Consider the following 25,472-nt stretch of genomic DNA (forward strand, 5'->3'; position numbering starts at 1 on the left):
CCTTCATATCCCTGGTAACAAAGTCAGAGTCCAGATGAAAGGCAGTCAGCTGCTGTCAAAAGCCATTCTGATTTTGTTGTATCACTTCAGTCAGCTCTGACTGGGCTTTTGTATTTCCTGTTCATCACATTGTTACCTTTTATTAGGACTGATGTGGAAGCTTTGTCATGTTAAAGAATGCTAAGGTAGAATTGGTGACAAAACTGAATAGACATATTTGACAGTTATGTAAGCAGGGATAATTTAAGAACAAATAGGTCACTTTCAAGCATGTATATAAGGATACCTGGCTAGTTGATTTGGGGGGTCAGAAGTGGAGAAATTATTGTTATTATTGGTGGCTTTTTTTGATCCTCCATCCTTTATTAGAAGAAAGTAGGATAGTTTTCTCAGGGTTTTCAGAGTGGAGTCTTTCTGCAGACATCATGATGTAGGGTTGCAGGTTGACTGTTAAGGGTTGGAAAGCTGAGCAGTGAGGTTACAGTAATACATCTCTCTAGCTTTCATTTAGCTTTGTTAGATAACTGTTTGCTAATCTCCTTTTTTTTAAGTGTTACTCATGGCTGTTCAGCTTGCATTTTGCATTTCTTTCCAGGAGTGGATTTTCCACCTACAATTTGTAGCCTTGTTGAAACTTACTGGTTGCAGCTGCATCTTACCTTCTGTTGGTATTAATCTGCGTGTATTTACTAATTACTACAGAGTATGGTATTTTTGTTATTAGCATATGCTTAAAGCACAAATTTTCAGTTTTCACTGTTACTTCAATTACAGTACCATTTCTTAAAAGTATAAATGAAAAATCCAAGCCTAAATAAAGCTGTATTTGAATAATAAAATACTATTGTATTTTATTTGTGATGGATAAACTTGGAGACACACTTGGTTGAGCATAAATGAAAAAATGGAAGCTTATGAGCTAGTGATTAAACTGCATCATTTCTTAAAGGATGCACAAGTGATCGCTCCAGCCTGTTAGGTTTCTTGGGAAAATCTGGATGATTTAGACTGTTACTGGATGATGTAAACTGTTACGTTTCACCATACAAGTAAATGAAATACTTCATTTGAGGGTAGAGGGAGGAAAAAGCAAAGAGCCTCAAAGGTATAATAGGAGGGAAAGAAGTGGAGTTTGACTATAGGATTTTTAATTATGGATGGCAGATTACACTGTAATACAAGTCTGTAAAAGTTAGAGACAGTGGTTAGTCCAATAAGGAGTTTCCACTAGAATGAGGGGAAACCCTGAGAGAGAAAGATAAGCAATGATCAGAAGCCATTTTCCCTGCAGAGGAGGAATGTGTAGTATTACAGACTGTTCCCAGAGCGTAACCCAGATCTTACCAAACCCTAGTTCAGTAAGCATGTTTTTTTGGGGTTTTGTTTGGATTTTTTTGTCTTTGCTCTGGAGACTTGGTGGTTTGTATTCTTAAATATTAAAGCCCTGAGTTTATGACAGGAGTCAACAGAGTTGACAAGAGTCGTCATGTTTATATTGTGTACAGCAGAACCATAGCTGTTTTGACAGCGTGTGACCTAAAACAAAAAAACTATTAAAGGCAAGAGGTACATGATTTATTTGACAGTCAGGTAGAGACCCACATTATAGCACCTGTGAGAAGAATTGTACATGCCTCATACAAATTCCTCTCTTTATCATCCATGTGTTCTGATTAGTCTCATGTGCCTAACACTTTGTAGAAAGAGTATGTCTGGCAGACTTTAGGGAATAGAGTGTGGGCTAGTGATTGTCTTAAGTATGTAAATATCAGAAGTATTTCCTTAGCCTTAAAAGGTAGCATGCTTGAAGGGTCTGTCTAGAAGGTAGTGAATACTTCAAATTGTTACTTCTTTGTACATCTTCTGTGCTGGATAAGTTTTAATGGAGAAGCACTTGACAAATCAACACGTATACATGATCTACAGTCTTGTAGTCTGTTACTCTGTGTTAACCTCAATACTCTGTTCTCCACACAGCTTCCTACTCAAATAATTGAGGAACCAGTGATAGTAAGGGAAATGTATGAAATAGCAATGTCTTTGATCCAGTCATTTGATGAGTTAGAGATGGAGAAGAACAGGTAAGGCACAGTTTGAGTTCTGGAATCACTGGTTCTTTGGGGCAGCAAGATGCTAATTAAGGAACAGAAGCAGCCCATGTATCATAGTTACTAGTGGCAGCTTCATTTTCTGTGCATCTCTGCTTTTATGTTACATATCTGTGTGATTTCACTGAGGGTAGTTATAAGGCTACTTGTAGGTCTTACGGAATAACCTGTGTCTTGAAATACACTTCATGCCCTGGAGTGTAAGTGACCATTCAAGCCAGCCATGCCACATGGAAACTAGATTCTTTGCTGTAGACCAGAGCTGAATAATATTCATGTGAAGAATAACACCAGAACTATTTTGCATTGTAAACTAAAATATACATTAAGCCATGACAAAATAATGCAAACTAGCATTAATTTTTTCACTGCCTGCTTAACTAATGCCTTACTCTCTTTTGAAATAAGTAAATATTACTTTGTTACTTTGTGTTTTGTAAATTTTACATCAGGAATGACTGCCACAAAAAATACAAGTTCTATATTATGTTGAGGTGATTTTAGCTTCTTGACGCCTAACAGATTAATTGAATATGTCTCCCTCTCAAGTTTGTCATGACCTGTAGTTACTGATAATAGTTAGTTGTTTTATATGCCAGGCTTTTGTTAAATGTGTCTAGTGGTGTTTTTGTGTCTAACGCATTACGTATTCTTGAAAAATTACTAAATAAGTTTGTCTAGAATTCTACAGCAGAATGCTACATTTACATTTTAAAACTTTTGGTAACCTAATTTTAATTCATTTCATTGCTAAGTAAGAATGTTTCTGCTTTTACATAATTTTGAAGACTAAACCTAATGATCTAGTTCCAGTATTTATATGCGGGGTATTCCAGAATGGATAGCTGCAAATAATGTCCTGAATTCCATTTCTTCAGGAAGTTTAAATAATACTAGTTACAAAAAGTGCACAGTTCTGCTTGTTCTTTCAGAGTAAAATAACTTGGGGTGATAAAATAGACTGAGGTTGTGAAACTAACGAACCTGCATATTCTTGTTAGGGAGGAAAAAAACTTGAGTGTTACATCAGAACGTGGAAGTGTGCTAGTATTTTTACCAGGTGAGTATATGCCTTAACTTTATTTTCCATTTGTCACCTAACAAGTTTTCTTCTGGAGATTCATTAAACACACGTTTAACTGGGGTTTATTGGTCTATTTGAGTATTTTTCTTGCAAACTTCTTTAAATATGGCAATAATTGGAAATGTTTTGAGTCAGAAGTAAGACTCTGCATGTTTTAAAATGAAGTTAAAGTAATAAATTTTCCAGTTAATCCACAGAAATTCAGTTTCTGGGTTTTTTTTAGATTAGCTATTAAATACTGCATGAAGTTCTTAGGATTCCTTTAGAGACCTTTTCTTAATCTGTATATAGTGTAGTCTTTATTTAGATTCTTGTAAAAATTAAAATTCACTTTTTCCTATCCATGTACATGGGTTGCCTGTTGTAGTAGGAATACTCAGAAGCATGCATGATGATATAGCAATTAATGTAATGATCAGAGAGATGGTTATATATGGTTTTAGTTTTCTTAAACAGTAAACCTAAAATTATCTTAACACTGCCTCTAAAATCTGGCTAAGAGATTCAAGAAGAATGACAGCGAAAACAAAAGCACGCAATAATGTTTGTGTAACTAGGCTACAGACTTGGTTTCCCAAGCATCACAAAGCTGTTACTTGGTGGTTTCAGGTATACTTTTACTTCATGAATATTTGCTACTTGAAAACTCTGAAAATACTTGGTTGCGTACTACTGGAGAGTGATCTTTATGAGTCAGGAGCAGCTGTTCCTTGGGCATAATGGGTTCTATCCCTACCTGGACTTCCTAACTTTATGTAAAATCTTTATGAATGTTATTTTCCTGCTGTGTTGACCTTAGCAGTAAACATGTTAGCACTAGGGCTGGAAACACGGAGCGCAGCACGAAAATGCACTGCACTTGCAGACTACCTTTCGATGGCGTGCTCCCTGCCAGCTACAGGGCATTAGAGCTGCCTCTCTTGGAGTTACCTTCTCTATAAAATCAATGGGTAGAAGGAATTACTTCATCATGTCAATGTAGGACCCATTCCAGTTTGCCATTAATCAAGTAGGGAGACCATGTCTGGTGCCTCTGGCCTCTCATATTAGTTTGTCTGGTATGCTTTCAGACTCCCTAAGGCCCTCTGAGTCTTCATTTCAGGCTGAAATTATCGCTTTCAATTCCCAAAACTTTTATCTTTCGAGATCTTTTATTTTTTTTTACTCTGCTGCTGACCCTGATGGTTTACAACTGCAGCTGCTAAAGTGAAACTCTATGCTTAAATACATTTTGTCAATTCATGTAAACATGTGTAGATAGTGTTTTCTGAATTAATTGGTTCTTGGGTTTGGTTTTTATTGTTGTTTAGTGTTTGACCTTGGCCTGTTTTGTAACTGGATACTCAAGACTGATCTTGAACATGGGATTAGCAAATGCCTCTTCAAATTCTCTTCACAAATAGTCTTTATGCAGAACTGGAGAAAAGGAGAGGAAAGCCCTCAGTTTACAAGAGGGCAGCTGAGACAGATTTGGGTAAAAATAACATCCTTATTAAGGCACTGATTTGGAATGCTTAGATTTTTTTGAGTACTTAAAATTACATAGCATTTTGTACATTCAGAATAACGCTTCCATTGACATTTTGAGCTGAGTAGGCAACAGCAGCCAGAAACAGTAGTGCCATATTGAGGAGTACTGTTAAGTGATTTTTTCTTTCTTTTTCACGGTCTTTGTGGAACTCAGTGGTAAGGCAGAATCCACTTCCATAGAGCATGCAGCTGTCTTGAGTAGGATGCTGTGTTTTCTTTCCTGTTATAATTGCTTGTCTTGTTCAGTGTTGAATTAATTATTTTTTATGTTACTGAGTCTGATTCTTTACAGATAAATACCCTTTAGTACTCAGCACTCCTTTGATTGCAGAGCTAGTATGTCCCTAGATAGGAGGTGATAAAAGTGCCACCTTAAACTGTGCAGTAACATAATGTGTGCATAATGTGTGCATATGTTCCCAGTGGGCTGCATTAATTTTGCACAACCAGTCTTGATTCTGGCAGTTCTTGTATTGAATGCTAGACTTGGCAACCTTAATGCTTCTGGAGTGTTTACATTGATGTCTAGTTCTTTAGACCTTTTAAAGAACAAACTGAAAAAAGAGATCATACCGGTGACTGAAACATCACTGAGCTACACCTTCAAGTATGTAACACGCTTCTACCAGACTAGCTGATGGGTTAAATGAAAGCAAGAGTAGGTTGTAATCCTTCAGGAGCATGCAGAAGGTGGGGATAGCCTGATTTCTCTGTGATTCACATCCACTTGCTGATGGTAGAAACTACATAGGGTAAAGCTTCAAGGGGTTCTATTACTGTTCTAAGCTTTTATCTCTTTTACTGGTGTCAGCTTCTTTGCTGTTTTGTATTTTCTTTTGTGCTTCTCCATGTTCGACTCTCCTTGTTGTGGTATGTTTACCAAAGAGATTTTTAGTTACTGTTTCATTCCAAGATCTGTCTCTCCTGGTGGCAGCCTTTTGTTCTGGAGGTGTCATGATCAACTCTTCTCCCTTCCAGAACTGAGCATCAGATGCTGCCTGCTGTGTCTAGTCAGAAATTACTAGACTGATTAATGATTACTATTAATATGGCTTATGTCGAACTTGATTGTAACAGTCATGGATTAAGCTTCTTTTAATTGTTTTTAAATATAAATTGGATTTGAGCCTTAATGTCTTACTCGGATACGTAACCAGGCAGTATGGCAAGGAGAAAATACATTAGACAGCCAAGCAGTACTTAGTGTTATCAGGTAGGTGTTGCAGGCTCTGTCCAAACAGACAGTATCATGGTGTTCTTGTGAGTTCTCTCTATCTTTAATTATGTGCTCTAGTTCATAAACACTTTTTTCCTCCCTTATATTACAGTAATCTTAAAAGGTGGTGCTGTTTTTTTCATTTCCCAGTGTGCTTTTTTTTTTCACCACAGTGCTGAAGGTGTTCTTGCTTAGAGCTTTAATAGTTTCATTATTGTGCTAGTCAGTAGTTTGTGATTTGGCTAGTTATTTGCATTCTCAAGTACTCTTATTTGAGCAGTGATGTAAATTAGGTTTCCTTGATGTCTTTCAGGTTCTAATGACATTGCTTTCCCCTGTAGTAGCCTCACACAAAGGACATTTGAAACTTTTAAATTCCTGCTGATTGAACCACCACCACAATTATTTATTCCCCCACCCCCATCTTACCTTTTCTACCCCAACCCTGATTTCTTTTATGAGTCTTACCTATAGCTACTTCCCCTCATTTTCCCGTTTCAGTCTTTCTGACTCCAGTAGTTGACTAAATCTCCATGTTCTCCTGCAATTTCTTTTTCCAGCCAATCTTGTATAATAACCACATTCATTTGTTGAATCCATTTCTCCTTTTCTTGCTCCAGTTTCTTGCTTTCTGGCCTCTTCCTTGCTTACCTTAATTCAGTCATGATTTCCAGCCCATTGCATACACTTCTTTCTTCTCATTTCTGGTTTTCCTTCTGTCTTATCTTTGCTGAAAATTTCTTCCTTCATGTGCATTTGTCTTCCCTCATTCTCACTTCTGAAGTCAAGTAACAGTCATCTAAAGAGTCCAAGAATTTTCATATCCAGGTGCTCAGACTGCATTTAGCCTCACTGAAAAATGCAGCAATCCTGTACTTCAGTTACAGAATAATTTCATTTTTTAATATCCAATTGGGGAACCCCAGTTTAGACAGGTGTTTTGAAAATGAGGGTTTTGGAATGAAGTCTCAGTAAGATGTAAACTAGGCTTCTTGGAAAGGTTGGTGCCTGTGGAGGTATTCAGGAAGACGGCAAAAATACCTTAGGTGTGAAATCCGTGCCCCAGAGAATAAGCACTGGCACTGCCAAAGCTGAGATGACTAAGGCAGAAATAGCTTTTTGCTGGTTTTCTTTACTTCTCCTCCCTGACCTCGCCCCCCCCCCCCCCCCCCGGCCGTTGAAGCAGCTTGTTTTGGCTGAAGTACCTGAATTTATCCTAAAGCAGACATTCAACATGTGAATTACTTTTTCCCTAGGTTTGTGTGAAATAAGATACATGCAGTCATGTCTCTCAAGTAAGTTCAACAAAAGGTAAGTTAGACCACACTTGTTTGAGTTTATTTGAACCGGAACGTGAATCCTTCAGTTGTGTGAGTTCCAAGTATATAATATGATTTCGCACAGAGGTGTAATTACTATAATCTTGCATCAGTTAATATTTCACTAATGTATTTTCTTTAGGTGGCAAGTGTACCCACTTCACTCAGGTGGGACATTAGAGGAACAAAATAGTGCACTTTTGGCTACAGTTCCTGGCTACAGAAAAGTAAATATTGTTGAATCATCACTTTTTGTGTGAAATCTTTTGCTAGAGTAATAGCAAGTAATAATGTCTATAAGCTAACACTAGCTGTGCCAACTCAAACTGCCGTGTGAGGTCAAAGCAGTTTTTTCAAGATGTAAACTAATTGCTTTTCTTACCAAGCTGTTACTTTAACTGGCACTTAGACCTTAAGAGAAGTGCGAGAATAACAGCAAACTATCCTTAAATTATTGTGTGAAACTGGTTTTACCCTTAAGCAAGTTTGTGTTTATTGATTCTTGCACCTGAATGGTAGCAGTATGCTGCTAGTGGTACTGCATAGCAAAGTTGTGCCCCGGTAAGGGGGTCTCCTACCTGCTTTTTACTCTGCATTATGGCTAGTGTCTTGGCTTTCTTTATCACTGATGCTTTGTTATGCAAAAGCATAAGGAAATATTTCTGTTCTGCTTCTTTATGTATGCTATATTACTTTATTATGCTTCTCTGATCTTAGGACAAGAAAATACAAAAATACACATTTTCTTGTTTTGTATTACCTTTTTTTTTAATATGCAGAGCAGAAATACTGTATTGCCATTACGTTTGTATTTCTTCATAGCAAGTTGGATTTTTCATATAGAAATATTAATGTAGTTTTTTCTTTATGCATTCATTGCTCATTGTTTGCTTCAAAATTCAGATTATTCTGTGTACAAACATAGCTGAGAGCTCTGTAACAGTTCCTGATGTTAAGTATGGTAAGTCATATAAATCTTGTAATTGTGTATGTGCTGTATTTATAGTGTTTTCCTCACTTGCAGTAGCCTAAATCTCCACAACAGTTTACCGTTTTACAAACCATTGCTGTTGGATTTCTACTTTGATGGTTGTTGAATTCTTTCTTTCACAACAGAGAACAGGTTTGAATGTGAATATATGATCAAATAGAGCTACCAAGTGGAGTGCTGGTTTCAATATTTTTTGGGGGAGAGAAAAAAAAATATTGTAAATGCAGTAACAAGCAGAATCAAACCCTATGTCACAAGTACCTTAAGTTTTTTCTTCACATTCTGGCTGTCTTTTGAAATAATTGCATCAGATGTTCTGATATAGAACAGATTGCCTTTTTATGTTGTCATTTGCAGTAACTATTTATGTTAAAGTCTGTTTGCACTTCTGTCAGTATTCGGTGTTCTAGGTCCGGTTCTTTATAAATGTAGTGCTCTCTTTACTGGTTTTCAAATAACTGAAAATTTCCTTTTCTGATAACACAAAATCAGCCAGTATTTTTTTCCACTGCCATGAGGATAAATTGTTTCATAATAATACTAGATTTTTTCTTTATTGCAGTGATAGATTTCTGCTTAACTAGAACTTTGGTTTGTGATGAGGAAACTAATTACCAGAGTTTGAGACTTTGCTGGGCATCTAAAACAAACTGTAATCAAAGAAAAGGTAAGGGGTAAATAGGTAATGGAAAGGAATTTTAAAAGCTAACCTTCATGGAGAATTTTATGTTGCTTTTCATTTTATTAACAGTAAAAGCGTGGATTATTTTTGTCTTGAGTAATTTACACAGAAACATAATTCCTTACCATGTCAGGTAAGATAATGTGATCAAACAATTGTGCCTGAATGTTTTATTTTGTTCAAGTATTTTTTCCATAGGACTTTTTGTGTTTTATTGAAAAATACTAAAATTCATGGACCTGAGATTTTATGAGGATTCTCTGTTATGTAATAGTATTTCTATCGTGGTCCATTTTCTTAAAAGGGGGAGATAAGTACTGCTAGGTATTTACTAACTACTTGAGTTTCAGCAGTAAAAGAAACTTCATGTCTTTATCACTCTTAAATTGGTTGAAATAACCACAGCAGTGTGCAGACCAGTGTATGTGGTGTAAGTTTAAATAAGATTTCATATTGTCTCGTCTAGTAAGACAGTACTCTTAAATATTAAAATCTTTTCAGTTTAAAGGAGTACTAAATAAATTAATAACGGTGATATCTTTAAGTTTAAAAATGTCTGTGTTTTTAAATGAGGTGCCACCAAAGCTGCTCTGTCACTTTCCCTCCTCAACTGGGCAGGGGAAAGTGTAACAAAAAGCTCATGGGTTGAGATAAGGACAGGCAGATTACACAGCAATTACCATCATGGGCAAAATAGACTTAGAGAAATTAATTTCACTTATTACTGAACAAATCAAAGTAGGGTAATGAGAAATAAAAACAAATCTTAAAACCCCTTCCCCCCCCGACTCATCCCTTCTTCCCAGGCTCAGTTTCACTCCTGATCTCTCTGCCTCCTTCCCCTCAGAAGCACAGGGGAACTGGGAATGGGGATTTCAGTCAGTTCATCATGTTTCTCTGCTGCTCCTTCCTCCTCAGAGGGAGGACTTCTCACTCACACACACTTACCCTGCTCTATCATGAGGTCCCTGTCACAGGAGAATGTTCTCCATGAACATCTTCAGTGTGGACCCTTCCCACAGGCTGCAGTTCTTCATGAACTGCTCCAGAGTGGGGTCCTTCCCGTTGGGTACAATCCTTGAGGAACAGATTGCTCCAGTATGGGTCCTCTGTGGGGTCACCAGTCCTGAAGCAAACCTGCTGTAGCATGGGCTCCTCTCTCTCCAGTGCCACAGGCCCTGAAGGAGCGTGCTGCAGCATGGGCTTCCATGAGGTCACAGCTTCCTTTGGGCATCCATCTGCTCTGGTGTGAGGGTCTTCCACAGACTGCAGGTGGATATCTGCTCCACCATGGACCAGCATGGGCTGCAGGGGGACAGCCTGCCCCACCATGCTCTGCACCGTGGCCTGCACGGGAGGCTCTCTTCTGGTGCCTGTAGCATCTCCTCCCTTCCTTCCTCACTGGCCTTGATATCTGCAGAATTGTTTCTCTGCCATATCACTCTCTTCAACAGCACAACAGTGCTTTTTCCCCTTAACTATGTTGCTATCCCACAGGTGCTACCGCCATTACTGATGGGCTTGGCTTGGGCAGCAGCAGGTCCATCTTGGAGCGCTGGTGTTGGCTTTGGTTTGAGGATATGCTAAAGCTTGCATTGGCATATTTATCTGTATTAAATTTAGATTTAAGAACTTGCCTATTCATGGTTTTGAGGAAGTATATTTTAGTGCAGGATTTGTCATGCCTTTTCAATTGAGAAAGACAGAGTGAAGTACTTTAACTCTTTAATTAGTTACTGCTGCTGTGGAAACAAAATTACTTTATCTGATTGTTATGTGGGAAAAGGTAAAGAGATGTCTCCACTGGGGCTGTCTGCTGCAAGAGAGCAAAATGCTGGTCAGCTTGCAGTGTCAGCTGTTGCGCGCTGCTCAGCTGCCCAGAAGGCTTGTAGGGGATGGGTTTTAAACAGCCTGAACCTCAGGCAGTTTAAATGGGTGATTTGTTCTTTTATGTGAAGGTCGTGCTGGACGTGTTTCCAAAGGGTATTGTTATAGGCTTATATGCAAGACCTTCTGGACAGACTCCATTCCAGAACAGTCAGTACCTGAGATACTGGTAAGACTTTTGGGAAACATCAAGATATTTTTCAGTGGCTTTGGGGGAGGGGGGAGGGGGGGGGTTTGGTTGGTTTTGTTTTGTTGGTTGTTTTTTTTAAAGTTGATAATTGACAAAGACCATTCCACATAGCTTCCTTTGTAGAAGGAGATACCTTACAGGAGTAAAATGACTGTGGATTAGAATAAGTAATCTGTTCAAAAGTAAAATATCCTTAGTAACACAAAATTTAAATTTTTTTTATTCTTTTTATTTATTTTTTTTTTACTAAATTGTGAACTTGAACTTATTTTTCTTAGAAGACACTTCGTCATGCTTTCCGTGGGGGGGGGGGAAGTAACATTAACATTGTTTGTCCTTCAGCGTTGTCCATTGGGAACTACAGTCTTAAAAATAAAAAAGCTTGATATGGGAGGACCAAAAGCCTTGCTGGCAACAGCTCTGTCTCCGCCCAGTGTAGGTGACATTGAACGTACCATACTTCAGCTGAAAGAGGTAGGTGTTCTTTTAATGTTGTTAAAATTGAGGTAATAAAAGTGTACTGTAGAAGAGTTTTTTCTTGGTATGTGAGGTAGTAGTAGCCTTAATTGTAACCTGAAGTAAGAGCTGTGTCTAAAGAATCTTTTCTCACATTTTACTTCGTTTACTGTACTTTTCAGCATTATTTCTGCAGTTAGTTCATTGAAACAGGATTCACCGAACTTTCTCTTTTCTGAAGTGCGTGAGAAGTTATATTTGCATCATTTGTAGCTTGCTTTTATATCCAGTATGTGTAGTAGAAACTTGGTTTTAATAATGTTAGGCTTTTAAAATTAAGGTCTTCAACTTAATTAGAGTTTTGATATTGATTGATGTTGCTTGCTTCTTGTCTTTTCTTACAAGCTGGTCTTAGATTTGCTTTATTAGCTTTTACAAGTGAATAAATTTTAATTTCTGTAGCTGGGAGCACTTACGAATTGTGTGCAAACAGAAGACGACCCACATGATGGTGAGCTGACTTTCTTAGGAAGGGTATTGGCACAATTGCCAGTGGATCTGCATCTTGGAAAACTGATAGTCCTTGGGCATGCCTTTGGGTGCTTAGAAGAATGCATTATTATAGGTAAATGAAAGAAGAACATGTGAGAACATTTCTCTAAAAACAAGTGATTTGCAGATTTTCATTTTGATTTGGTTTTGTTGTAGCTGCAGCACTGTCTTTGCGGAACTTTTTTACATCACCCTTACAACAGCAAGTTGATGGATACAGGTATTACCTTAGATGCTTTACAATTTCCAGCCTACATCTGGGGGCAGAAGCTGAAGTTGAACACTAAATACAGTTTTTTATGTCATGAGTCTAATTTTCTGTCAGAAGTGCCAGCAGTGTAGAAAGAAGCTTTCCCAGGCAGCTGAGATATTGAAATCTGTTTGTATGTGAACTAATTATTATCATAGAGGTAACTTATTCTTTTCTGAGTACAAGTTATGATTTTTGAGTTTTGTCGTTCTGATGTATGTGGCAGGCGGTGTCTATTAAAATGGAGAGAAGGGTTAAATAACAAGTATTTTCTTTTTTCTTTTTCTCTTTCTTTTTTTCTTCTTAATTTTTAAATTCACATCCAGGAGATGTGAATAAGGACAAATAATTACAGTAAATTTATTGACCCTGTTTATTGAAGTCCTAGAAGTTGTTACCAGTTTTAGCATCCTGAGCTATGTGTCAAATACATTCAGTATTTGAAAAAAAAAACATTGTTGAACGAGGCCTTGGGTGATATGGTTTAGTGTGAGATGTCCCTGCCCATGGGAGGGGAATTGGAACTAGGTGATCTTAAGGTCCTTTCCAACCCTAACTATTCTATGATTCTGTGATTGTTGATGATTCTTTTTGTTTGTATTGCCAGGAACAAACTGTTTTTTGCTGGGAATAGTAAGAGCGACTGCATTGCAATTGTGAATGCTTTTAAGGTAAGTCTTTTTTCTTAAAGTTGTTAAAAACTTCACATTACTCCTAGCTACTTAGTGATACTTTTTGAAGGATGTATCATACTATATAACAGTTGATTTATCACTTATTATAAAAACTAAATATAAAATGCCAGAGACATGATGATATTGGTAGCTCCCTTTTAACCGAGGACAGTTTGGACTAGTAAATTCTAGTACAGAATGCGTTTACTGTCTTTTCTCCAGGCTTCATGGCTTTGACTTTGTAGTATTTTATTCTGTTGAAAGGGGATTTTCCTGTACACTTGGCTGCTTCATAGGCTGATAGCATGGACAGAGGTCAATCTCTGCATGTACCAGCAGAGCTGGTAGAGCAAGAGAAAGCCTTCTGATAGAGGAGCTTACTGTTCAGCATCCAGTGCTTTACATTATGCATGGTCTGATGTTTCTGTAATCTTTTGGACACTCCAAAATCTTCAACTGCAGGTTTAATTTACTCCGTTTTATTTACGTTGGACTTTTCTAACTTTGAAAGCTAACTTGTTTTTCTGTACTCTGGTGCTATAATTTTATGAAGCATGGACATGGGCACCTATGCCACATATACGTGCTGATTCTGAGGCTCCAGCATAATCTTTTCTGAATTCACCTGATCCTGTTGTATGCTGTATTTCCTGGTGTCCTGTTAATCTGAAGGTGGTATTTCTGTAAACCAGTATGGTGTCTTAAAGAATAAGCACAAATATTCAAACAGAAGTTTCCTGTGCCGTGTCTGTGTGAGTGATGTGAAAGCTTTGGTTTTAATGGCTGGATATCACAAAAGAACAGAGAAATAACATGTTTTCAAACTTTCCAGTTCAGATTAGACTTCTTCCCGAGTAAGCAGAAGTTCTGTGAATCATTAGCACGTATTTTTTGAGCCCTTGCTTGCAAAAGGTTTTAGTGAATATAAAAAAGTTCAAAAGCTTTAGCAGTATAAAGAGGAGAATCTGGGGAAGTAAAGACTAATCAGCCTGATTTAAGAGATAGGATTTTAAATAGAGTTTTTAAAAGAAAAAATAATGTCAAATAAGTGGCATTTATTTTTCTGACACAAGGCTTGGGTATGGAAGTGATGGATGTCAAAAGCATTATTTAAAATCAGGGCATCAGATAGCCTCAGTAAAGGTAGGCAAATGAAGTCTGGCTGCTCAACTATGCTGATGGTGTCCACAGTAAGCTGGAGGTGGCTTGCTATTAAACTAGGAGAAATGGATTCTGCAGGCATCTCTCATAGATTTGCTGCCTAATAATGAAATTATTTTCAGTGATATTCTAAGCACATTAATGTTTCTTCCAGACCTGTTTTCTGGAAGGCATTCACATCAGAACTGTGTCTAAATCAGAGTTCACTTTTCTCCCAAAACAAGGAGAAAATAAAAGGTTCTGGAAGTAGCCTGCCTTATTACAGTATCAAATCAAAGTATCCAGTTTGTTCTGCTTATGTGTATTTGGATGGGCTTTAATGCTTAGTCCATCTCCTCTCAGAAAACCAGGTGGATAGGCTGTTTCATGTTGCTGTGTTACTGAGTGACTACTGTACTTCTTCCGTATCAAAACAGAGCTTACTCCTGTAACGACTTGGAATGTAACATGCTTGGTCTCCTTTTGGCATGTGCCTTGATCCAGAATCTCTAAGCTATGTCCAGAAACCCAGTGACACAAATGCTGTATTTCTAATTTAATTGCAGGAACCGATGGTAAGTTTGAGGCAGCATATGTAATTATAGTTCATGCAATAGTGCTTAAACTCCTTTTTGGTCTATGGGTGCAGCATTGCACGCCATAACCTCTAAGCTGACTTGAAGGCAGAACAGTTACCTTCCTATAGCAATTCTTATTCTTTAGCATGTTGTGTTACATTATAATCCTATCACACTTTCAGCCCTGAAGTAATGCATTCTTAGGATTACATTTCGCAGCCACGCTCCTTTGTGCGCTCACATATGAGCAAAGGAAGACCCAGAGTTCTCACCCACCCTCAAAAAATAGAGTAAGATTATTCATAAGAGTGAGAAGTATTTATATCTGCTTAGGAACCAACCAGGCAAGCATCATATTAGACTAAAATAATTAAATAAATAAGGTTGGAAAGGACCTTAGAAGGTCTGTAGTCTAGTCTTTTGCTCAGAGCAGATTCAAGCCATGAAGTCAGTCAAGGTTACTCAGGGTTTTATAGACAAGATCCTCAAAAACCTGATCTAAGCTGGCCGTGCTGTGTGGGGTGTTCCAACAATTTATCTGAAAAAGTCTCCTCCAACCTGAATCACTGTGATTCAGCTTTCCTTATACTACTATGCATAAATATTTGTAATCTGTGTTATCGTAAGGGCCAACTGGTTTTTAAATCTGTGTTAATCTCTGTTTTTTAAATTGGTGTTCAAAAAATTCTCTTTGGTATAGGTACAGAAAAACCTTCATAATTTTGAATGTCATGTTAATATTTGTAATAATTATTACTAAAGCACTGCAGTTTATGCCTGAATACTACACCATTTCTTTTCCAGGCATGGCAGGCATGCAGTCAAAAAGGGGAGCTGAGACATCCCAAGGTTAGTTAAACTTTACTTCTTCTTTTCTGTTAAAGGTTAGTGACTGCGTTATAATGAGTAGCCATGATGGCCAGAAAATAAGTGATAAAGTTATATTTCCAGAGGAAGTTCTGTTTCTTTGGAATAAGTGTCCATCTTGAAGTAGACTCTGTAGTAGCAGCATAGAGGAGTTGGACTTGTGGGTTTATGTGAAAAATTTAGATTGCCCACAGCTGCAATGGTGGTACCCGAAGTATAGTTTATTAGTCAAACATATAATTAACTTTATATTTTCATAGATTTCATAACACTTGATTGATATGGATGAAAGAAAGCTGTGAAGTGAAATGAAATCAAATTCTTCCATTGCTATATATAACTGTTGTTTGTGACTACACAGGAGAATATGGAGGAAAGCTTACTAGCAGTAGAAAAAAACAAATTTCTGACAGTTTTTACATTTGCATTTTTCACGTTCTTTTCTAGAAAGAGCTTGAGTGGGGTCAATCAAATTGTATTCATATCAAGAAGGTCCGGGAGGTGAGATGAAATAGATAAGTCATTCTTACCTGCTAAGTCATTGTTATCTGCTAAATATGGATGCAGCATGCGTGGTCACAACTACAGTGGAGTGTAGAAGTCCAGGCTATTCTTAGTATGTTTTTTTACCTCCTAAGATACAAACCCAAAAGTTCTTAGCATGTTTTTTTTACCTCCTAAGATACAAACCCAAAAGTATTTCAATGTAGAATCAGTTTATCATCTTGTCAAAGGTTTTCAGTTATTTTTCTAACTTTGTTCTATATCATATATGTGTAATATACTCTGTGACTACAAAATTCAACTTTTAAAGAGATGTCAAGAAAACTGAGTCACAGTTCTGAAATTACTATCTAAAGTAGAGATGCTAAGCAGTATATTAGGTAAAATGCGTATTAGTCACCTAGAAGGGAAAGGGAGTTTGATCAGTTTAGACATTTACTAACATTTTATTTTAATTTGTGAATGGTTTTGGTATGTTAGTACGTAACTTAGTGTACAAATTTTAGGTGGCACAGTTATTTCACAACTTGAAAGAGCGAGTCAGTGCGTTTAACATGCATGTTAATGCTCAACCATCTGCTGTGGATCAGGAATGTTTATACAAACAACGCTTCATTTTGCAGGTAATGCTTTATTGGCTGTTCAGGGGAGAGCCATTATTTACAAAATCTGTAACTGGATTTTTATGTGCTAGTACTGATGAACTTGTGTTACACTTATGTTTCAAAAGTCTCTGTAGATTTTGCTATTGCAGGTAAGAAAGTACTTCATTTGACAACCTAGGAGGACAGCTAGTATTACTTTCACTGGTTTAGAATTCATGCTGAATTGGAACTCTGGTTGTCCCTCCACTTTTGACAGTTCATCAAAATAAAACCAAGTCATACTGAGATAAATTAAACTGCTTATTTAGGCTAATATTTGTTGAAGTCATAAAAAGACTCTAAAGAAGGATGTTTTGTGTGGGAAATCTAAGAACTATCAGATCTGAAAATTACATTTTCACTTATTTTGAGTGCCCTGTTTGAACCACCACTGGCTTGGTTAGTGGGGGGAGAAGGGGAGGGATTAGATGTCTTTCAGCTGTTGTAACTTTGTCAAATTTTCAATTACATTTCTTGTCTCATTTGGGCTGATGTAATAGTGACTTTATTTTCAGACCTGTTTATCATTTCAGTGACAATTGGTTTAGCTGTAGAAGCAGTGAACTTTTCAGAGCTGAATTGTTAAGTATTCTAAGATGTATCATGAAAACTGAACCATTTTCATGTGGCTGATTTTTCATGAATTTATTTAAAATTGAGGCTCTTCTTGAAATCAGGGCTAACAATTACAGTTTTCATTGAGCAAGTTTGCATACAAAAATATTAACATTATGCAAGATTGTTGCAGAACTTGAACTCTTTTCATGAAAAGTATGGTTTTAAGGATTTGCATGAATTAATGTTTAGTCTGCAATTACAGTAATTCCTGGAAAGAGACAGAAAAAAAATATCATACAAAGATCTGCTGGTATCTCTTTATGCTGTTAGTTATCTCTTTACAAGAAACTGAATGTAATCTGCTGCATTTTCCAAAATATTATCTTGATGTCAGGTTGTGATAGCTGGTGCTTTCTATCCAAACTACTTTACTTTTGGAAAATGTAATGAAGAATGTGCTGTGAGAGACCTTGCTGGCAAAGATCCAAAAACGACTGTAATGGTACGTTAAGAAGGTGAATGACGTAAGTAGTAGAAATGTGTAGTGTTTCGGTGGTGTTTTCAAGTCTTGCTCTGTCTTGGGCAAAAACATAATTATCTACTGTGATCCTCACTTTTTAAGTTGTCTTCTCTCCCATCTCCATTTCTTTCAATATAATAAACATTGTGTGGGTGGGCAATTTTAGAAGAATTCCTACTGAGAACTGCCTCTCTGCATTTGATTGCTAGTCTTGTGCAGGCAAACAAATTTCATAAAATTAATACAAGATTTGAACTAATAAAAGATATATTGGCTGTCATGCCAATATCTGCACACAAACACACTTATTTATGTCTTTAAAATTTTTAACATATCATTTAAGTATAGTGAAACAAAATATCAGGCTATATTCAGTCTTGTGGAATGAAGACAAGATCAGTTTTGCCATAGCAACATTGGTTAAGATTAAAGTGTTAGATATAAGGAGCTATTTACTTTTAATGCACGTAACTCTTTAACAAGCAGTTGATAGGAGGAGATATCTTGAAGATGGAAAAAGTAGCTGTTGTGTCTTCATCAGTGTAAATGATCTTGGGCAACTCTTTAACAAGCAGTTGATAGGAGGAGAAATCTTGAAGATGGAAAAAGTAGCTGTTGTGTCTTCATCAGTGTAAATGATCTTGGGCAACTCTTTAACAAGCAGTTGATAGGAGGAGATATCTTGAAGATGGAAAAAGTAGCTGTTGTGTCTTCATCAGTGTAAATGATCTTGGGCACAAGTGCTGGAAGTTCCTCAAGCTCTCAGTTTGAGAGATTCTTCTTGTAGCCATATGATTCTCCTCATAATGTGCACCAAAGATATAAAAGGCAGTTATTCCTCCTATTCTGTTCTCTCTAAATCTTCTTTCCTTGAGATTGTTTGTTTCTGCAATTTGATACTTCTTGTAGCCATATGATTCTCCTCATAGTGTGCACCAAAGATAAAAAAGGCAGTTATTCCTCCTATTCTGTTCTCTCTAAATCTTCTTTCCTTGAGATTGTTTGTTTCTGCAGTTTGACCTAGACTGTGTTTTTGGCCAGCAACTGATCTTAGTACTCTGACTTAAAGGCACATGAAGTTTTTCCAAAAAGGTATCCATTCTTTCCTGTCTAAGATGGTAACAACGAAAGAGAAGAACAGGCAGTTCTGTAGCCTCTGAAAAATAATTCAAAGTCCAGAATCTTGAACTTGCTAGTTAGGAGTTCTGTGATTCTGTATTAAAGCAAGATTTCCTGTGAGAGATGACTGAGTAAGAAGAAGATAGAGAAATGGATATCTGGCTACAGTCACATATTGATAGCTGTGAAACTACAGCCTTCGTTTGCTTTTAATTGCTCATGCACTTATGTTGGCTCTCTGCCTCCTGAATGAGACAGGTGTTAGAGAAAGCTTTTCTGTTGATTTGTAGAGTTAGTTTCCAAGTTAGTTTAGCTCATGGAATTTGTAAAATGCACAACTGTCTTGTTGCCTTGGTAATACATGTTAAAGTCATAATCCATTATACCTAACTATATACCACCTATAGAATTCAGTATACTTAACACTACACAATCCAATATATTTAACTAAAATGTTACTCTTAGCAGAATGCCTTTGAAAAGGTGTTGCAACTCGACTAACTTCATCGGTATGTAGTTGGTTTAGGGTTAAAATCCAAGAATAGCAGAATCTTTTAATAATTCAGTTTGGAAGAGACCTCATGAAGTTAGCTAGCTATCTAGTGCTATGGTCAAAGCAGAATTAACAGTGAGTTCAGACTATGTTGCTTAGGCCTTCATCCACTTGTGTTTGGAAGAAGCTCTGAGGATGGGGATTCTGCAACTTCCTGTGGGTCCCCACTTACCAGTTCCCTGAATAAACCAAACTGTACTTCCTAGACTTCAGGATGTGGATTCTGTTACTTGCCTCCTCATTCCCAAGATCTTTAGCTCCCTTCTTTCCTGGTTGCTGTGGCCCATGCTACTGTTGCTGATGATTTCTGTAAGAAATTCTGCATTGTTCACCAATAGCAGATCCAGAAGAGCCCTGTTTGGCTCATGACCAAGAAGCATAAGAAGCTATACCCTTCAGAAATCTAGGAGCTTGTGTCCTGCCCTTCTAGCAGGTTATCAGGGTACTTATTCTCTTTCCCTAAGATGCAAGGTCCATGATCTGGAGACCTGTGCATGTTGTCTAAAGATTATCTGCTTCATCCTGACTGATGTCTGCTACAAATTCCTACCTCAGTGTTACCCTTACTGACCTCTTCTCTTATCCTGACCCACAAGGCATGGGTTGTTCCATTGCTCCATGTAAGACCATCTTATATTTGAGCCACTCCTCCACACAGGGGGAAAACCAGGAGGTTGCTCTTTTGACTGTCATCCCTAAGAAGCTTCTAACCACCCTTAAGTGTTCTCCAGTTGGATGAGCTGTCCCACCCTATGTCAGTAATTCAGTATGGGGTAGTTACGTCAGGACATGCAGGGCTATAGCTCCTCCTGTTTCCCAGGCTATGCCTAGGTTCTAGTTCCCAGTGGTGGACAAGGGAGCATAGCATTCCATTGCTTTTCTGTTACAAGCAAAAGGGCTATACTAGACAGCTTCTAGGAAAAATTATCAAAGAAATATAAGGAGCTACACATGAAGCTGCTTCATTTATAGTTAAAACATTCATCCACTGGCAGTTATGGCAGCTTTAGCAGCAAAACTCCAATATTATTTTCTGTTGCGATCTCCCAGATTTAATGTAGTATATAGCAGTTTTTGAATTCGGGACTTAGATTGTACATCACTATCACAGTTTAAGTGAAGGTCAAAGCTAATTATTTAGGTGAATTTAGTGCTTTAAAATATCTGAATATATCCAAATTTAATTACTTTTTCTTAACAGCTGAGGAATATTCCTCCCTATGGATATCTATACCATAAACAGTTGCAATCACTGTTTAGACAGTGTGGGCAGGTAAAATCTATTGCCTATGATGGATCAAAGTAAGTATAAAATACTTTAAGTATCCCACCTTTTTCATGTTCTCAGTTATGAATCTAGTAATCACTTTTTTTTTCAGTGGTGCACTGACAAAATGAGTTTATTTTTCTCTCTTAAGAATCAGTAGTTTAATGCATTGGCTACAGTAAGAAAGGTGGGTTTGAAGTTTGAGATACATTAATTGGAATAACATTAAGTAAACTAGCTGATTTAGAGACTGCCTTCTGTTTTGTCTCTTCTGTGGTCTAAGAGTGGACCTTAACTGCAGCTGATCAGTCTGTATTTCTAACTTGTATACTGAATTTAGCTTGTTTGTACAGTCAGATGGATTTGCACAAATGCATGCAACTAGCTCTTTTAGCTAATCATCTGACTAACTTTGGACTGCAACTGTTCAAAGCTGAAGTCATGCAATCCTCCTTAGGCCTTTTCCAGTCTTTCCTTACTCACATAAATTTCCATATCCTTTCTATTTCTATTAAATATGCTTAGTAAATTTGGTATGGGCTTGTGAGAATGTTAGAAAGATTTTCTTATAACCATCATGATAACTAAAGTATTAAGATTCATAAGAACAATAGGCAAAGCTTTTGAAGAACCTACTTTTTACTGTTCACTGACCTGCTGAGATAAAGATAGGGAGAGGAAATGACAGCTTTTCTGGGATTTTTGTTGTGTTTTCATTCCTCATCGAGTACTAATTGCAACTTTACTTGGTGGGGCTTCTGTTTTGCTTTGTTGTGTTTTGGGTTTTTTTGAATAGGGCTTTTGTGGAGTTCTCCCGTAACCCAATGGAGGGCTTTAAGATTCTTCCCGCAGTATACCTGTCAGTCAAGATGTCACAGCTGAAAAGTCCTCTTTCACTGAATGCTTATCATCTAAATGATATTGAAAAGCAATTGCAAGGGGTCACAGCTCTGAGTGTGGAATCTCTAAGGTAATTGTATAGCATATGGAAAAACACGTTTCTTTGTGTTGAAATGAGATTTGCTGGAATCAATGGGGATTTCCATGGAAGTGTCACCAAGGAAGACGTTAGGTTCAAAAAGCATGTGTGTAAACTTTGCATAAGCAGCATGTTTTTGTAGGACTAGAAATAACATACTTGTCTTGCATGTTTCTTTATAGTTAAAGGGGGTTTACTGTTGAAGAGAACACCAAGTATAGGCTTTTTCTTTGTTTTAAAGTTTTTAGTGCATTTGCCCTTGGTATATAGAAAGATGGATGTACACAGTAATTTTTCTTCATGCTATAGACAATGTGGGGATTGTTAGAACCAAAGCAAATAAGGAGTGGCATTTAGTGACATAAAAGTGAGGGAGGAGGAGTATAACAACAGAAACTGGGGAGAAGTGTAATAGCGTAAGGTGGGGAGGCATAATAGAAAATACTAATGAGGAATGCAGTGTAGTGAGTCTTTCTGGCCCACACCTACTTTTGTTAAAAATTCTGGTATGTGGGTTTCATTGTTGCTATATGCTGTCTGTGATTCTGAGCTTCAGGTCATACAAGCCACTTGTTAAAATGGTAATCTGCCTAGCTTCTGCTTGGCCTGGAGGCATTTTAGTATTTTCAAGAAATCTAACTAAAATAGGAAGGACAGAATGAACTGGAAATGTTAAAGTGCAGGTGAATACTTCAGCAGCAGTTGACTGTATTTAGTGTTGAATAAAATATTTTAGCAGTTTGACTGTGCCCAAAACAGCACTTAGAATCTTTGTGGAAATTAATTCTTGAGGGACTTGTGAAGTCTCCTAGACTAAAAGGCTAGTTTTGGAGTTCTTAACTTCTGTCAAGTAAAAGGAATATGATATATAAAAAAAAAAAAATTATGAATTTATCTTTGTGCTGGTTTTTTGTACTGTTTTTTAAAAAATTAAGCTTAGGGGGCATGCCATAGCAAAATGCCTCACTATTTAACCTTAATTCTTTGAATTCCTAACAAATGGATGGCACAGTTGTGTCTTGGTATGTATCTTCCTTTGCTTTATTATAATGGCATTCAGTTACTCTGTAGTATTTTGGTTCTGCATGGTCATTTTGCATTCTAATAGAATTCATATGTTACTGACTAAAAGTTATTAAGTACATAAATGTGGCCTAGGGACACCTTGGGAAGTAAATGAAAGCAAAAGAATAGGACTCCTGAGGTTTTGCTTGTGAAGTATTTAGCATCATTATTCCATTAACTTTTTAGAGTAAATGTGGACTGTCAAAAGCAGAGTGTGGAGCCTGTGGAAATTTCATTTGGTGCTTTACAACAGTTAAAGATGATCCCAAATCGTCTTCTGTCCATCAGGATAACAGAGGTAGGAATGTTCTACATCTGAAGTAAGGAATATCTAATAATCATTACCATAGTTAACTTTGAGGAGATTAATTTTGAGGAGATTAATATCTGATAATCTTTAATGAAAAGAATGGGTGCTAATAATGTTTTTAGCATAGAGGTAACCTTAGGACACATGGGGAATATTCTTCGTCTGCTTTTCAGTAGTTCTTTGTTAAACAGTGCTCATACATCACACATAAATTTCAAACATTGGAATTTACTTGCGCTTGACAAAATTTGTGAGATTTACTGGCAGTAAATGTTAGCTGGAAGTAGGCATAAATGTAAAGAAAATTGATGGGAAGGGGGAATTATTTGTTTCCATTGTAGAAATGAGAATCAGTAGGTATTTGGGCCATTTACCTGGTTGTTATTAGCTGCCAGTTTTAATGAGAAACTGTAGATGTGAGAACTGAGATGAGTTAATGGTACTGCATGCTTATTCGGGAAAAATGTTGCATGCAAAAAAGATAGTGTGTTAGGGGAAAATTGTGTGTGTATATAATATGTCTGGATTCTGAAGCTGAGAAGTTTTACATCTTGTGTTAACTATCTTCCCAACAAATAGAGTAATACAAGCAGTATATATGCTGCTGAAATAAAAACAATGATAAAAACAATCCAAACCACTGAAATTACAGGCTGAAGTATTAAAACAGCTCCTGATACTAGTGGCATGGTTTGCAGGTGCAGAAAAGAGCGCTTTCCTCATTTTATTCATGTAAGTGTTGCATCAGAAATGTCTGTGGTTTGGTCAGACATATTCTAACCATATAGCTATTTGTGTTGTATTTGTTAATACATGAGCTTTAATGGTCATGTGTATTGAAAATAAAGGTTCTTCTTTATCGCAAGCATTTGTTAGAATATCAGAAATGGTATAGAAGTTCAGTAAGCCATTTGTAAAGATGGCTGATTTTATTCAGTTTTATTTCAGTAGTGGTGTGTTCTTTTCAGTGTCCTAAGGGATAGCTGATCATAACAATAACAATGCTGATTTGCTAATAGATGCAGCTAACTGGTATTCTTTCACTAATAAGAGAAGTGCACCATATGTGTATCTGGCTAGTAACTGTATACATTGTTTTCTGTGTGTTAATTTCATTTAGAAAAATAGAAGCAATCTTTTCTAAATTTTCTGTACTTTAATAATGTTTATATTGGGGTGTATTTAGAGGAAAAATGTATTGCACATCAGTTAAACATTTTAAATTAACATCTAATTATGAGAGAAATGCTTCACTATTATTGCAGTATGAGAACTGTTCTATGTGCATGTCAGGAGTAGGAGTGCTTTAAAGTATTTTGCTCCGGTGTGTTTTGTATTTGATATAGAATAACAATACAAAATCTTATATTGTCTATTTTTTGTACTTTCAGATAGTAGAAGTTGGACACTTTTGGGGTTACAGGACAGATGAAAAAAATAGAACTGTACTTCAGGCTCTAACTGATGAAATTAACTACCAGAACCTGATGGATTTGCCAGTGTCTCCACATCCAGAGATGGTTTGTCTGGCACCATTCACTCATCTGGAAGATGGAGGATATTGTAGAGCTCGTATTCTGTATGTTTGTGGAGATTTTGCTGAGGTACAGCAATATGTTATATTAAATTGGTAGCATGTAATTGGGTTAACAATCTTGGAGTTACGCTTTCATTTTTTAAAGCAAGAAAAGTGTTCCTGATGAAATTGGAGAGACATCAGTTTGATATATGGACCACTCGATGGATAAAGAACTGGCTGGATGTACGCACACGAAGAGTTGTGGTCAATGGTTCAATGTCCAGCTGAGAACAGTAACAAGGAACAAGTCCAGAGAAGGGCCATGAGGATGATCAGGGGACTGGAGCACCTCCCATGTGAAGATAGGCTGAGAGAGTTGAGGCTTTTCAGCCTGGAAAAGAGAAGGCTGCGTGGAGACCTCATAGAAGCCTTCCAGTGTCTGAAGGGGCCTATAAGGATGCTGGGGAGGGACTCATCATTAGGGACTATAGTTATAGAAGAAGGGGTAACAGGTTAAAACTTAAACAGGGAAGTTTAGATTGGATATAAGGAGGAAATCTTTCCTGTTAGGGTGGTGAGGCACTGGAATGGGTTGCCCAAGGAAGTTGTGAATATTCCATCCCTGGCAGTGTTCAAGTCCACGTTGGACAGAGCCTTGGGTGACATGGTTTAGTGTGAGGTGTCCCTGCCCATGGCAGGGGGGTTGGAGCTTGACAATCTTGAGGTCCTTTCCAACCCTAACTATTCTATGATTCTATGATTATAACTGTTCCAGTAAACAAATCTGTAGAACTAAAAACTGTAACAAACTGATGTCAGAATAGGTGAATTAGGGTTTTTCAAGAACACAGTAATATTTTAGTATTAAATTGAGAGGCTGTTGTTGATACAGTTGAGCTATCTTGTGTGC

General features: G+C 37.2%; 1 protein-coding gene across 4 annotated transcripts in view; it reads left to right on the forward strand.

Annotated features, from left to right (window-relative positions):
* TDRD9 (tudor domain containing 9) overlaps positions 1 to 25,472 on the forward strand; it is a 74,552-nt gene that overhangs the window by 35,473 nt on the left and 13,607 nt on the right. For 3 of the 4 annotated variants that reach the window (XR_009966535.1, XM_062628071.1, XM_062628074.1), the window contains exons 8-26: positions 1,978 to 2,081; positions 3,110 to 3,168; positions 7,195 to 7,249; positions 7,400 to 7,484; positions 8,161 to 8,218; positions 8,811 to 8,915; positions 10,889 to 10,986; positions 11,350 to 11,481; positions 11,926 to 12,088; positions 12,172 to 12,235; positions 12,873 to 12,936; positions 15,462 to 15,506; positions 15,972 to 16,025; positions 16,535 to 16,651; positions 17,625 to 17,732; positions 20,624 to 20,724; positions 21,486 to 21,659; positions 22,920 to 23,031; positions 24,435 to 24,647. Coding sequence is in view for 3 of the 4 variants with exons in the window: in XM_062628071.1 (XP_062484055.1) it covers positions 1,978 to 2,081; positions 3,110 to 3,168; positions 7,195 to 7,249; positions 7,400 to 7,484; positions 8,161 to 8,218; positions 8,811 to 8,915; positions 10,889 to 10,986; positions 11,350 to 11,481; positions 11,926 to 12,088; positions 12,172 to 12,235; positions 12,873 to 12,936; positions 15,462 to 15,506; positions 15,972 to 16,025; positions 16,535 to 16,651; positions 17,625 to 17,732; positions 20,624 to 20,724; positions 21,486 to 21,659; positions 22,920 to 23,031; positions 24,435 to 24,647 (1,911 nt within the window). In the remaining variant the exon portion in view is untranslated. The remainder of the gene's footprint in view (positions 1 to 1,977; positions 2,082 to 3,109; positions 3,169 to 7,194; positions 7,250 to 7,399; positions 7,485 to 8,160; positions 8,219 to 8,810; positions 8,916 to 10,888; positions 10,987 to 11,349; positions 11,482 to 11,925; positions 12,089 to 12,171; positions 12,236 to 12,872; positions 12,937 to 15,461; positions 15,507 to 15,971; positions 16,026 to 16,534; positions 16,652 to 17,624; positions 17,733 to 20,623; positions 20,725 to 21,485; positions 21,660 to 22,919; positions 23,032 to 24,434; positions 24,648 to 25,472) is intronic. The other variant, XM_062628073.1, reaches the window with a different exon arrangement.

The sequence above is a fragment of the Pezoporus occidentalis genome, unplaced genomic scaffold (genome assembly GCF_034315485.1).
Source record: "Pezoporus occidentalis ecotype Australia unplaced genomic scaffold, CSIRO_AGI_Poc_V1 ctg31, whole genome shotgun sequence".
In the NCBI taxonomy this organism is placed as follows: Eukaryota; Metazoa; Chordata; class Aves; order Psittaciformes; family Psittacidae; genus Pezoporus; species Pezoporus occidentalis.